Source organism: Podarcis melisellensis, assembly GCF_964234715.1.
Source record: "Podarcis melisellensis genome assembly, chromosome: 1".
Taxonomy (NCBI): domain Eukaryota; kingdom Metazoa; phylum Chordata; class Lepidosauria; order Squamata; family Lacertidae; genus Podarcis; species Podarcis melisellensis.
In genome coordinates, this window is record NC_138528.1 from 101088526 (window position 1) to 101103648 (window position 15123).

General features: G+C 39.3%; 2 protein-coding genes and 1 long non-coding RNA gene across 6 annotated transcripts in view; 2 read left to right on the forward strand and 1 right to left on the reverse strand.

Annotated features, from left to right (window-relative positions):
* Positions 1–3704, forward strand: part of MBD5 (methyl-CpG binding domain protein 5) — a 105843-nt gene extending 102139 nt beyond the window's left edge. For all 4 annotated transcript variants that reach the window (XM_081928420.1, XM_081928419.1, XM_081928418.1 and 1 more), the window contains one exon: positions 300–3704. In XM_081928420.1, coding sequence (XP_081784546.1) covers positions 300–371 — 72 coding nt within the window. In that variant the 3' untranslated portion in view covers positions 372–3704. The remainder of the gene's footprint in view (positions 1–299) is intronic.
* KIF5C (kinesin family member 5C) overlaps positions 1–15123 on the forward strand; it is a 316620-nt gene that overhangs the window by 158559 nt on the left and 142938 nt on the right. The window lies entirely within an intron of this gene.
* Positions 1–15123, reverse strand: part of LOC309380420 — a 48030-nt gene that overhangs the window by 17151 nt on the left and 15756 nt on the right. The gene's annotated exons all lie outside the window — the stretch shown is intronic.

Consider the following 15123-nt stretch of genomic DNA (forward strand, 5'->3'; position numbering starts at 1 on the left):
ACTTGGGGTGGGTGCTGATTTCTCCTAACCTCCTATCTGTAGCTTTACCCCCTACTGCCAAAATCTGAAACACTATTCTTGGCAGGGGGAGGCCAGAAAGCCCCATTTTATGAATGCAGGTCGTTTATAGGATCTAACCCAATAATAAAGCATAGGTGTTTATAAGGATTATGGAGATGACGTATATGGGCTCCTTTGAACACAATGAAAAAAAATACTCTATAAATAACAAGTATTTCATTATTATTAACTGGCTTCCAGCATTTTCATTGCTGTTGTTTCCTTTGTGCTTTTTTCAGGTGCACCAAATTCCACAGGGAGACAGACAGCTGAAGCCTCCAAAACCCAAGAGGAGGAAGATCTCTAGATAACATTGAATGTCTTTGTTACTGGTCCAGTACTTATTTAAAAAAAAAACCATGCACATATATATATAATATCAGGATGGATAGAGTTCATCACCACAGGGTGCTAAACAAAACAGTGGTACAGTATTCTTATTGGTAAAGAAGGAGAAGTTAATCCAGATCTTCAAAAGATTACAGTGTGTGTATAGAACCCTTTTTTCTATAATACTAAAATTGTGATTATAAGAAATAGTCCAAATGTTTCTGCAAAATTTTCATTGTGTATATAGATAAAACAGAATTTCATGACGATATCTCAAATGTAAATAATGTACAATATTGTCATGTACAAGCGTACCTAATGCACACTTTATCTTTTATTGTACAAAAAAATAGTGTACAAAATTCTTTGGTTTCTATTGAGTACACATACAAGAGACTACCAGTGTAAAGTGATAAATAAAAATACAGCCTAAATGCTTTTATATAATAATGTAAAAGATGCTGTTTTTGTATTTAACAGCAGTTGAAAAGGCATGATTATGTAATACCTTAATTATGACATAACACTTCTCGCCACTGAGTGTTCATTTATAGTGTCTGTTTGGAATGAACCTTGCCTGGAAGTGTGCTGTACTCCATTTAAGGTCTCTGTAGGAGAGTGCAACCTTGCAGATTCCTAAAGGGATGTGGGATTGCAGGTCAAATTAAGAAGTCAAACACTGCAACTGCTGGTTGCATTTTTATTATTATTTGCCTGAGTTTTAAAGTAGAATGCTGTAGATTTTTTTATTAAGAATATTTAGATAGAATATTTTTAGTCCGCTATTGCTTTAACAGAGTTTCATAGCCACCTGTTTTTAAAATCAAGTTCATCTTATACCACCATTTCTTTTGAACCCCTTCATAGCCTAAATTGGCTAGCCCAATATTTTGAAACGGGGGACATGATTGATTTTAATGTATGGGAGCAATAGCCCAGTTTTAAGAACCATGCTCATTGCTAATTTTCTTAATTGTCAGACCTTACAGTTCAGAAAAAAGTGTTCGTAAAATTAAAGAAGAATTTTCAGTGGCCAGTTGTGCCTGGGTGTTTTTATGGAGTTCAGTGGGACTCTCTCAGCACAAGTGGTCACTGAATCACCCTACTGCTGATACTGATGCCCACTGGCCAGTATTAATATTCTAGAGCTGAAAGGTGGCTTACAAAACTACTAGCAGCACTGGCCAGGATCCAAAGAACTGCAGAACTAGTTCTGTGCACCCAACGGGCCTGTGTTTCTTGAATAGAAAATCTCCTTCCCAACCATATGGGTAGCAAACCACTTCTGAACCTGAGTGGACTTACAAAAACAGTTTGTGATACAGCGTGGGGTCTCTTGTTAAGAGGATATTTGTGTCAAAAAGAATCCAGCTAGGCGCACCCAAATCTTTGGATGTACCTTAAAGGTAGCTCTTTGGATCCCAGCCAATGATTTTATCAGTATTATGTAACATATCAGATTTATTTTATTTAATAAGAATTATTTATACCATTAACAGATTCTTATATATATATAAATTTATATGAATTTATATATATATATTTATATATATACATATAAATGTGGCAGAAATGTGCAGGTTGAATCTATTAACCAGATTATTTATGTTATGTTAAGTTTGAAAGAAATGTGAAACGTGCGTTAGAAAGCTGATCATACACTTCACAAACCTAAAGCCGCGAGGCATTCTCAAAATACCAGTATCTTTAAAAGAAAGTGTCACTTTCAGTGTTGATGCTGCATGTGGCAGCAGTGGCCCTCCCCTTCTCCCCAGCCAGCCCAAAACATATTCTCTGTTTGCCATGCCTGGGCCCAAGATGGAGTCTTTAGGACCACCTTCTACCTCTTCATCTGGGAAGCCACCATGGTGTTTTATTCTGGAACTTCGTTCCTTATAATGGCCTAGTTACCTCTCCTAGCAAAGACTGCTGGTAATTGGCACAATCCATGGCTGGTAACCTAAATCTAGTGCTTACACAAGGAGTATTCATTCCCTGCCCACGTCACCTACTCCATTTTCCTATGTGACATGAGCCCCATTAGCCCCAGAGGGATCTGAGGGAGCAACATGCCCATGATCCGCTCTCCTGTGCCAAGGCACACAGCACTACCCCTGGGCTAGAGGACTTGCTCTCATCACATGTGGACCCAGCCCTTCTCCCTTTTTGCCACACCCCAACCCAAGGGAATGCAATTAGCTACACTAAGCTACAGTGGCCTGGAGACAGAAACCCTTCCTTATGCTGGGTAGGTTCATTTTGTCTTTTGTGTAATGGCAGGGCAGCCTGCCATAATCCTACATGAAATCTCATGTGAAGTGATCTTTTGTGTAGTTTAGTTAGCACTCTTTTTTTTGTTTTTGTTTTGTTACGAGTTGATGTGTTTGTTATGTTTAAAGAGTTAATGTCCATTTTTCGTACCAGCCTGCTTTCTGCTCTCGTCTAAACAGATGTTTCTATTCATGAATACTCATGTGTGTGTGTATGTTTGGGTGAGTGGGTGTATGTTTATATTTAGTTCTCCCCCCCTCCCCAAGTTATTATTTTTTTTGTCCCTAAAACTGAATTTGTATTGACCAACCCTTCTTTTGACATTTTTAACGAATTAGGTTTGTACTTTTCTCACCAATGTATACTTTACATTAGTAGACTATGTAAAGTATTTTTGTGCACTTGATTTCATTGGTTAATATTGGCATTGATGTGGGTGCTAGGAATAGTTTGTTTCAGTCCATATAGATTTTTTTCCTTCCTCTTTAGAGTTTTTATGGTTTTATGTAAGCAGTTAATGTAAATATTGTGAGCATTACAGGTCATGCAGTGTTGTAACATTTTAAAAAATGTTGCACCTACTTTACAATTAAAACGCTGGTCACTCGTACTTGAATTTTGCCCATAGAGCCATTTCTTTCTCTTTGCATTGAAGCATAAATTACTTTTTTTATTGAGGCCCAACCCTTCTTTTTACGCTTATTTTTTTTGTTTAACAAATCTATATTTTTCTAACAGAAGATTTTAACATTTAATTTTTTTTTGCCAACTTTCTAACTTATGATGAGATACTCCTATATTTAGAGAGTGAGAAAATACCCTCATTTTGGAAAGTGGAATAATTGAATTCTGCAACTTGGCCCAATTACAGAAATCACAAGTGGGACACTAAAGTTGGGCCCCATAAGATTAATTAGCCTCTCATTAGATCAATTAGTGGATGTTTGTGTGGTGTTTTGAGGATATAAAGTGGTAACTATCCTCATGTGTCTATTTATTTATTTATTCTTGGTGGGCTGTGATAAAATTATATAAAAATCAAAGGAATTATTCTTCTTTCTATCATGGAGCTTTATGAACACCATATAATTATTTCTATTTATGAAAAGGGTTTAGTTCCTAAAACCAATTATTTAGGCTGAAAGTGATTGCTGACAGTAGTTATGAAAATAATATCTAAAGGGGAAAGTTAATACATGTCCCATATCAATTATGGCCACAGCCTAAGTTTGGGGTTTTGATTTATAGTTTTATATGTAAATTTACCAATGCCATTGTGCATACAACTTGCTAATAACACAATATTACTATGGATTCCCTGAATATTAATGGTATAAAGTATCATGGTGGACTGAATTACCTTTTATTAGCTACAGTTTGTATTTTGCTACATAGGGTTTTTAATATGAATATTCCAGAAGAGCAGTAGCAGAAGAATGCTTTTCTATTTTAAAAGAACCCCATTCTAGTCTTACTAAGAGTTAGATTTTTTAAAAAAGAAACAATATCAGTTTTGTAAAAATTTGATAAAATTGTCAATATTATGATTAAATCACACAAAAAGCCTCACTGTTATGTTCTCTTCCGGAAGGGGGCCATGTCTGCACAACACCAGTCTGGGAGGGGGTACATGTCCCTGACTTAAAATGGGGTGTATGTTGTACTATTTTAAAAAAAACAAACCATAAAATTAACACTGAGTTAAATATATAATCCTCAGATAATTTGCTTATGATAGAAAATCTGGGACACAGCACTCAGGTCTCCTGTTGTGTCCAGATGTTAATAAAGATGTCAACGCATAAAATACTGTATCCAGCAGGTCCATTTAGAAATAAGATTGCATGATGGCTGTATATTCTGCACTGGTCATCTGTAGTTAAAACAGAGAATTCTCAATTAATTCCCCTGTGACTGGGCGTATATTTGTGAAGATCACAGTTGTCTTGAAACTGATCAAAAAACCCAAAATGTATTATTTTGTATCTGCGATCCATTGCATCCTACACATTTTAGGCATTTTAAGAACCTGTGCACCCTACACATTTTAAGAACCTGTTACTTTGACAGCTAATAATCAATGAAGCTGTGCATCAAGCATGGTAGTTACATTTTACTTGATTGGATAATAGGTCCATTTAATTTAGCACCAACAGTGACCCACCAGATACCCACAGGAAGCTCCCAGGACTTGATGGAAAGTCCTATTGGTCCCTGATCTAGCATGTTTCACCTTCTGATGTTCCATTTTAAAGCTTTTTTTGGGGGGGGGGAGAATTATAGCCATTGAAAAATAAATCTTCTGTGAATTGGTCTAATACTCTTTCAAAAAGCCATATAAGCCAGCACCACATCTTTTGGCAACGAATTATGTGTTACTTGAAGAAATACTTATTTTTGCTTGCCCTTAATCCATTTTGTTCAGTGACCCCCTATTCTAGTATTTTGACGCTGTAGGGGTAAGGGAGACACATTCTAGAATTTGAAAGAATTGTGCTAGTTTAATATATCTGAGTTTTGAAATGGTTGACTAACCCCCTTCTACCTACCCTTAAAGGTATTTGCCAGTCCTGATGATGAAGCAAAAAGTGTGGATAAGCAGAAACTCCTATCCCAATGCCCATTGCCTCCATAATACTGGATATATCCTTACCCAAAACACTGGCATCAGCCTTGCTACAAAGATTGTCTATTACTCACTGAGAAAAAGGAGGACTTCTAAATGCAAAACTAAAACACGGAAAACATATGAAGCTTTTGATGTCTCTAATTAAAATGGATTTGCTTTCCAATTGTACAGATGAAAAACACAAGAAAGTGAGATCTAGCTACCTTTCCCCTCTCAATTAATTGTGGGGGGGGGGGAGAGATCAGGTGGATTTTATTATAAGCCGCAGAGTAATCTACTGCTGTGTTTTGAATTTATGGTGTAACTTATTAGATAAGAAAGCAAGAAAGAAAGAGGTCATAAATACCAAATGGATAAAAGGAAATCTGCAATGTGCAAGTGTGCCAAAGATTCATTCTCAAGTTCATATCACTCAATTATAGACACCACAGGACTGAAAAAATTAAGCTGTGCCAATACACATTATCCAGATATTTTGGTTCTAGTTCATCCCTCCACCCTCTACAAATGGACATAATCTTCCTCATTCACTTTAAGGTTGAGAACACATTTGAAATTAACATTCATTGCTTTCCCAATCATGAAGTAAATGAAGAAAGCCGTACTCACAAATGAATTCAGCATAGAGTTCAATAGATTTGAATTGGGCTGAATGTCTCCTGGAATGAATTTCATATCCCAACAACGAGTTGCAGATCTTTTTGAACTACTAGTGTACATAAGATTCCTTTTTATCCAGGTGTTCTGGAATTCCAGAACCAGAGTGAATTGGCAATGCAGAAGATAAATGTCTTCATTCTCTTCCAACTCAATCTTGTCATGACGCTTCATGGCATTACTAACTGCAGGTAAGTTATTTGAAGGTTATATAAACAAAAAATCTGTTTGACTAGAGAGTTTCTTAGTTGGTTAGTTGCCTACTTGACGTGCCTCTTTGTTCCTAATTGCAAGGGTTCCAACCTCCAGTATCAGGATTATAAACTACATGGACCCTTATTGCTGCTGGAACTCCTGTTCCATTCCTAATGACCAAAATAATAGGGAATGCAGAGCGATTGACCCCGTAACAAAAGCATCGATTGACTTGGCCTGAGACCCACTCCATGGGACAACTTTGATCAGAGGCACTCAGCACAGACCCTCTGGAATGCTGTAACTGAGTCTTATGGTATCCCATCAGCCTAGCTCCCAGTGGCATACTTGTTAACAGCAGCTGTGCCTTTTAGTGAGTGCCAAAATACAATGTACTATGTCCCCTTGGTCGATGTGCATGTGGGTTACAGGTTGTGTTGCGATTCAGATGGTACGTTCAGTTTTAGTACCTTAATATTAAAGGTGAACGGACCCCTGACCATTAGGTCCAATCGTGACCGACTCTCGGCGCTCATCTCGCTTTATTGGCCGAGGGAGCCAGTGCACAGCTGGTCATGTGGCCAGCATGACTAAGCTGCTTCTGGTGAACCAGAGCAGCGCACGGAAATGCCATTTACCTTCCCACCGGAGCAGTCCCTATTTATCTACCTGCACTTGATGTGCTTTTGAACTGCTAGGTTGGCAGGAGCAGGGACCAAACAACAGGAGCTCACCCCATCGCGGGGATTCGAACTGCCGATCTTCTGATCGCCAAGCCCTAGGCTCTGTGGTTTAACCCACAGCACCACCTGCATCCCTAACCTTAATCTTACTAAGGTTCTATTCTATATATTAATAAATTACATCTCAAGATAGTAATAAATGCGTTTAAGAGAACAAAGCAATTACGGGAACTGTAGAGAGTGTTATAGCTCAGCCTATGGCTTCTTATAAAGATTCATCTAGAGCATCTATGGAAGGAATCCTCTTTACAGTTACTGGGTACTCCTAATCTAGCCAAAGGTAATCATTTTGAAGTCTCATTGGTTTCAGCAGGAGACATTTAAGCATGAGCTTAACTCTCCCATTTATTTCAATGGGTCTTTTACTGCTTTGTGCTCTGTTAGTTTGCAAAGAAGCTTTTAAGAAATAAAATACATTAAATGACTGAGGACATTCAGTCTGCCGTCAGTGAAACACACAGTGTTATCTTTCAGATACTTAAATGGAATATGAGACAGTACATTGGAAGATGCATTTTATGACACATTAAATGTAAATAAAACAGCTCACTAACATATTTGAAGGAAAGAGTGCATTAATAGGAATTTTCCAGGTAGTTAAGGATATGTTGCAATTAGACTTCATAGTATTGATATAGTGAGATAGATGACAAGGCTCAGAGACACCGATGCAGACTGTCGACTAATGGGGAGAGATGGAGAATAGTAGTGATATTTTTTAAAAAAAAATTCTATATCTAAATGGGAGAACCTCTAGATACGGAAGTAGTATGAAGGAAGTAAAAATATTTTTTGAATTGTAGTTATCTTTTTATTATGTAAGCTGCCTTCAGAATGAAAATAGGTTTGGGGGATTTAAACCTTGCAAGAGCCTTGTTTAGGCAAAATTAGAGATTTTGGAAGGAAGCATATGAATGGAATCTATTCAAGGCCTTTAACAAGTAGAAATCACTACTAAGCTATACTTTACGTATTTGTGGGCAACAAGCATTCAGAGCTATTATGATTGGATCCAGAGGTGGTCTTCCATGAACAGGAATCTCATTCCTTGTCAAGAAGGGCTTTTTCTCTTTTGGCACAAAATCCTTGCATGAAAAAAGAGAACTGATATCCAGAGTTGTGTTTTGTTTGCACAAAGCAATACACAGTCATTTGCATAAAGTCACACAATGTCTCCACCAGCTCTTGGACAATCATTTACAGAATAGCACCATCACCAAAATTTCTTCCACTAATGGAGCTCTAGAGCCAACCCATTTTTATTACATGTTGTTGTCCATTTAATCCATTTTCAGGAGCAGTTCTTTTATCTGCTGCTCTCTATAAGCTGTTTACTAGGCTTGTGCACCAATTAAAAGACTCAGAACTTCGTTAATCAGCCAGATTCAGCTCAAATCAATATGGAGGTTATATGAGTCAACTTTTTTTCGGAAAAGGAACATCTATAAGTTTTTTAATTTCGGCAAAATTGAAACTTGCATGCAAAACTCTTCAATGGATATCTAAGCATATCCATGAGATGGTTTGCTCTCCAAATGTATCTCCACACAATTGTTTGGAGAAGTGATTATGTTGTGGGAGCCTAGGCTATGATTCTTTAAGCAAGTTTTCATAAAAGCAATTCAACAAACAATCCTGGGGATGATTGTCCCAGAAAGCATTTTGTGAAAGTACAAGAACTTGAAAGAACTTAAAGATCTTCATCAAAAAGTGTGTCCTACTTAAAAATCTCATGTCCTACTTTTAATTTATCTTGTAATGTGTTGAACTGTGCGTTTTTGTCTTTGTAATATTTCATTTAACACTTTTGTAATATTTCATTTAACACTAATGAAGATGGAGGCCTTCATGAAATTTGAATGTTAAAAGTTACCAGCCATTTTTATCTGTGTATTTTCTGCAGGTAGCCATGGCCATTAAGCAATATCAAAGCCGGTATAACAGATACTATTAGAGCTTACGCTGTGTGACTGCAAGTATAAATATCCAAGGTCACAGGAAATTACCCAATTGAATAACAAGGCAAGGCTGTGCTGTTGAAAGGGCACTGGAGATGAGAAGGCAAGTTGAAAGAGGAACAAGGGTGTGGCAATGAGAAGACAGCTATTTTTATGGCTAGAAATTGCACTCTGAAGCTGTAAGAAATGGCCTAGATGACAAAGGAGCCGTTGCTGCCATTTCATAATTTCATTTTATTCTTGAAAGTACAGTGGTACCTCAGGTTACATACACTTCAGGTTATAGACTCCGCTAACCTCAGAAATGCTACCTCGGGTTAAGAACTTTGCTTCAGGATGAGAACAGACCTCCAGAACGAATTAAGTACTTAACCAGAGGTACCACTGTAGTGATAGTGCTTTTAACCAGCCTGCTGTAACTTGGTGTAAGATGACACGTGCCAAATCATGAGCCAATCAATTCAGCTCCAGGTTAGGTTCAGAAATTTCTGGGACCACATTCATCCAGCATTTAACTCAGAAAGGAAATTTTACTTAATAAAAGGAAAAGTAGTTAATTTTGTCTTGCAACTGGCCTTCTACATGCAAGGTCATATTTTTTTCTTCTCCTCCTTCCCAATATGTATGCCGTTCTATAGTGTGAGAAGGCAGAAGATAATATTATCAGTATTGCAGTAGTATTGCTTCAAATGCTTTTTTCTTTATTCCCTGTGAATTGATAAACACCGAAAATTGTGCCTGTAGTACTAGAGTGTGCGGCTTGTTAGATTGTGATTTGATAGGCGCTCTTCACAAATTAGGAAAATGCAGCCCAGACACTATAAGTTCCGTGGTAAATGCGGAGCCCAAGTCCAATCGTGAAGCAAAGAGAGAGAAGTTGTCTCTTCGGGGAGATTTGAGGTGGCAGAATTTGCACTTGGTGATGCTTGTTTTTTTGAAAGTACAAATAAAATAGTGCCGCTTCGAGTTCCACAAGCACAGTCGCCATGGCAACCCTGCGTGTAATGCTAGCATTGCAACCCTGCCAATACTATCAATTTGGAGCATTTTCCAGTGGTCTGCCACTTTCTTTAGCTTTTACTGCTTCCCTTGCCTGTTAAGAGAAAGCATTGCAAAAGGGAGAGAGAAACAAGGGAAAGGAAAAGAATAGGAGAGTCAGATTGGGAGACACAAATGGTGGCCTGCAGCCAGCACATAAAGATCAGGCTACTACGCCTGCTTCCTTGCTCTTTACATTTGCTCTGAGGTGCACACAGGAGTGGAGAGAAACAGCTTGAGAACTTGCTGCATCTTTTAGATTTGGCTTCTTAAACTCACCTCACTTTCTTAGGGACTATAGCTTAATGGCTGCATGTATGCATGTGTTTTCTTTTTTATGCCACCCTTCCTCCCTTCCTCCTGCTTGCATGCAGCAGGTCCTAGATTCAGATCCTGCCTTCTGCAGGTCCCAGGAAGCAATGCATTTGCTTCAGAACATGGGAGATCTGCTGCCAATCAACAACAGAAGACTAGATGAAGCACTATTTCATATATGCTAACTTGAATTTTCTTTCAGTATTTTGCTCCTGCTCCAGCCTTGCTTTCCATTTCCACTCAGTTCCTGCCTTCTCTTTTCCTTACTGTCGCAGTGTTGCTTTGCTTGTCTTCAGGTGTTCCTAGCTGCTGTGATGCTGGGGCTAAAAATCAAGGGAATTCCTTGTTTCTGCCCTTTGAACCATGAGCCAAGGGCTGCCCTTTCAGTTACAGGAGCAAAGGTCCATTGCGACAATGCTACAACTAAGTATGAAGCAAAGCTGTTTGGACAGCGCAGTAAGAATAGCAGATCCAGTGCCTGCCAGCCCTGCTGTGGTGCCCAAAAAGATAATGGATCCAAGGCACAGATCTTCATAAGCATTCATGGACAATGTAGACAGACATGGGAACAGCACATTTTGAAACTGACTTTCACTAGAATTTCGTGTTGGGCTGGATATGGTGTCTTTCAGAGGGCAGCCTACCAGTCGCATGGATATGTCATTCAGTATAGCCCAAAGTTTATTTTATTTTTATTGATTAGTTGAAAAAGAAAAAGATGGTGACCCTGATTACTCATGGTTTGTGTGCATTCATTCGGAAATTTATATTTTTAAACCTATGGATGGCAAGCATAGTCTTAAGACTGTGGGGGATGCCTCTTTGAATATGATGGCTGCTATGATACATGGTGGGACGCTGGTGGCGCTGTGGGTTAAAGCCTCAGCGCCTAGGGCTTGCCGATCGAAAGGTCGGCGGTTCGAATCCCCGCGGTGGGGTGCGCTCCCGTTGTTCGGTCCCAGCGCCTGCCAACCTAGCAGTTCGAAAGCACCCTCGGGTGCAAGTAGATAAATAGGGACTGCTTTCTAGCGGGAAGGTAAACGGCGTTTCCGTGTGCAGCTCTGGCTCGCCAGAGCAGCGATGTCACGCTGGCCACGTGACCCGGAAGTGTCTTCGGACAGCGCTGGCCCCTGGCCTCTTGAGTGAGATGGGCGCACAACCCCAGAGTCTGGCAAGACTGGCCCGTACGGGCAGGGGTACCTTTACCTTTACCTTTACCTTATGATACATGGATACATCATCTGAAAAACAAAGGAAAGGCATGCCTCTTGATTTTGAACTATTGTTTTTACCCATATGTAGATATAATTTAGTATAACTGGCATATCAGCTAAAGCTCATCCAGTTAATCAACTAAGATATAGTCAGATAGCAGTCTATAATTTGAACACCTTGGCTTCCCCCCAGGCAAAACGCACTGGCAATTTGGATCATTTCAATCCATCTCCTGTCCTATCAAGATAGCTGTGCAAATTGTCTACAAAGGGATGAGGATTCTAAAGTATATTTTCAATGTTAACATAGTTTACATCCCATGTTGTTTGTCCTCCTCATTAATATTTATTGCTTTTACTAACAGAACAATGAATTGGCAAATTGTGCAAGAACTTGCCAAGGGAGAAGCCCTTCCAGCCTGACTCTCCAAGCACGAAGTAAACATAATTAAAATTAAAGTTCTCCCTAAGCTCTTGTATGTCCTTAGGAAACTCTCCTTGGAGATAGTTAATACAATTCTGCTATAAAAAGTGATAATCTCTGGTGTGTGTCTCTGTTGGGTATTATTTCATAGAAACAGAGTAAACAATAGGGGGATATTATGCTGTAATGGGGAATAAATTAAAAGACACTTTGTCTGAATATAGTCATTATATATCATTTGTATAGTGCTGTATGAAATTGCTTTACAATTTGTATAGCACTGTATGAAATTGCTTGACAAACTTTCTTTTTTACTCTTAGCAAAACAAAAACAAAACAAACAAAAACTCTGGAAGATGTTGGCAGCTATGCAGTGAGTCTGGTGAAGCAAGATTTTAACCTAGATGGGCCTAAGCTTGTCTCTGTTTAGCCGAGTCTGAAAACAGAATCTCTTTATTTTTTTAAAAAAAATACAGAATAGGTAAGTTCAAAGCACTGTGAAAAACAGTCTACCAACATTTGGGAGGGGGGATATGTCTGAAATACAATGCTTATGAGTTTAAATCTGTATACTAATATTTATTTGGATAAAGCCAGTGTGGTGTAGTGGTAAGAGTGGTGGACTCGTAATCTGGTGAACCGGGTTCGATTCCCCGCTCCTCCACATGCAGCTGCTGGGTGACCTTGGGCCAGTCACACTTCTCTGAAGTCTCTCAGCCTCACCTCACAGAGTGTTTGTTGTGGGGGAGGAGGGGAAAGGAGATTGTTAGCCGCTTTGAGACTCCTTAGGGTAGTGATAAAGCGGGATATCAAATCCAAACTCTTCTTCTTCTTCTTCTTCTTCTTCTTCTTCTTCTTCTTCTTCTTCTTCTTCTTCTTCTTTTTCATATGTAACCAAAACCACACCACTGGCACAATGAATCAGTTGAGTGTTGGCAGACTTGGAGAAGCCATGAGGTGGGCACTAGTACCCTAAGCAGCAGAAGGGCCAGAACTCCAAATCGACCCATAATAACTCAGTGGGACATAATGTTGAGATACTGAAGCCCTACTTTGGGCATTCATTTTTCAGTCGTGTGTGGGAGAACAGGGTTGCACTGGCAAGCCCCACCCCTTCCAGTGCATCATTTCCCCTTCTTTACAGCCCTCCTTGACTTTACCAGGGTTCTAAATCATTGGACACACAAGTAAAAGAGACTCAGTTCAGAAGGATGCCCTACAGCTCAGGGAGGACTGTTAAAATAGGCACCATGATGCACCAGTGAGGGCAGGGCTTGTCAGCACCGCTTTATATCATTGTTATCACATGAGAGAAATGAAAAGCCCAAATAGGACTTGTCATGTGGGGATGGGGGGCAGAGTGGAGAACCCTGAGAAGCATGTAGAAGGTAAGAATGGAATGGCTTGAGCAAGAGGGCAGATGCACATAACTAAAGGTCAGAAAGAGCCGATCTCCTTTTTATTTGTTAAATTTGTATACTGCCCTTCACCCAAAGATCACAGGGCGATTCACACTGAGAAGCTATTTTTTCAGTGTCCCTGGAGATGAAATCAGAGGCGACCTAGGGATTGGTGAAACCAGCCCCTGCCGGGGGCGCAGGCCCAGAGTGGGGCACAAATTTCACCTATCAGACTATGGAGTATATGATGTATACGTGTGTGGCACCACAGCACAAAGGAGTGCATATTTTTTCACCCTCGTCTTGCCCTCACTCTGTACACTTGTGAGTACAGTGGTACCTCGGGTTACATACGCTTCAGGTTACATACTATTCAGGTTACAGACTCCATTAACCCATAAATAGTACCTCGGGTTAAGAACTTTGCTTCAGGATGAGAACAGAAATTGTGCTCCGGCGGCGCGGCAGCAGCAGGAGGCCCCATTAGCTAAAGTGGTGCTTCAGGTTAAGAACAGTTTCAGGTTAAGAACAGACCTCCATAACGAATTAAGTACTTAAACCGAGGTACCACTGTACTTGGTTGTGTAAAATAGTATTTTCTAATGTAGCTATTGTGGTAAAGTGATTGGGTGGAGTGCACTGATAAAGCTCCTTGCCAAGGGTGCAAGGGACCCTAGGTATGGCTCTGGATGAAAGACAAAGCTGCCCTTACGTATCAGTAGAGGAAATTAAAGGGCTTGGTGTACCTGGGATTGCTCCCATCCCTACAAAAAAATCACAGAGGAAAGGGGAGGAGACCAAACGGAGAAAGAAGCCGAACAAGGATTGAGCATTCTCACTGGTTATGGGAAGCTGTTTTTTGTAGAAATCCACTGGTTTATATTAAAACCCAAATTACTGTTGAATTACTGTTGTAAGTCACAACCAGCATCCAAACTCTGGATTTTCCAACCACCCCCCCTTCTGAGATAGATACATATTCATTCATAATTTTATTTGTATGCTACTTTTCCACAAAAAGTATGCTCAAAGCGGCTTGCAACAAAAAAAATCAGGAATCTCAAAAACAGCCATTGTTAAATGTAAAAATAATAATAATATAGGTACAGATACAGACAGTGTTACTTTTCTCAAAAAAGAGGTGCCAGAACTCACCATGAACACCTCCCTTGTTCTCTTAGAATGGCAATGGCGCCCACTTGAGAGGTGCCGGAACTGAGTTCTAGCAAGTTATGGCTGAAAAAAGCCCTGGATACAGAAAAGCACTAGATTTTTTGGGTGAGTTCATTTTTGTTTGTTACAGCGCAAATGTTTTTTAAAGGGGATTGCTCACAGGTAAGCAATTACAGGATTACAGCTTTGATTGTTTTTCAGATTCTGTTCTCAGATATTATTTATCTATTTTATTGTCTCCATTGTCTTTTCCCACCATTAGCAAGAGACAGTCTTGCTACTGTTAATGAAATTTATTGCTTTTACATAGTTACACAGGCATAATAAAACACCAGTTTTAAGTGGGAGGATCGAAAGCATGATCAAAGAAGTTGACAAAGAATATTATTTATGTAGTCCAGCATTTTATCTATAAAGATTATACCTATCTCTTGCAGTATTTATTTGCATAGCATCCAAATACCTTGAGGGTTGAAAAAAAAGATAACAACTGTTACCTGACTTCAGTGCAAATATAACCGTGCCACATTCCTCCCCTGCAGACTGTTTTTAATTAAGTAGATTTCAATTAATTATGGAGTATGCCCAGCAGGACATTATCAAGCAAAACAGAGATCTTGGAATGGAATGATTTTGTGGGAATATGACTTTTCATGTCCCATCCCAGTTCATGTTATAAGCCTCTTTGTTTGAAACTTAAAGAGTTGAACTGGAGC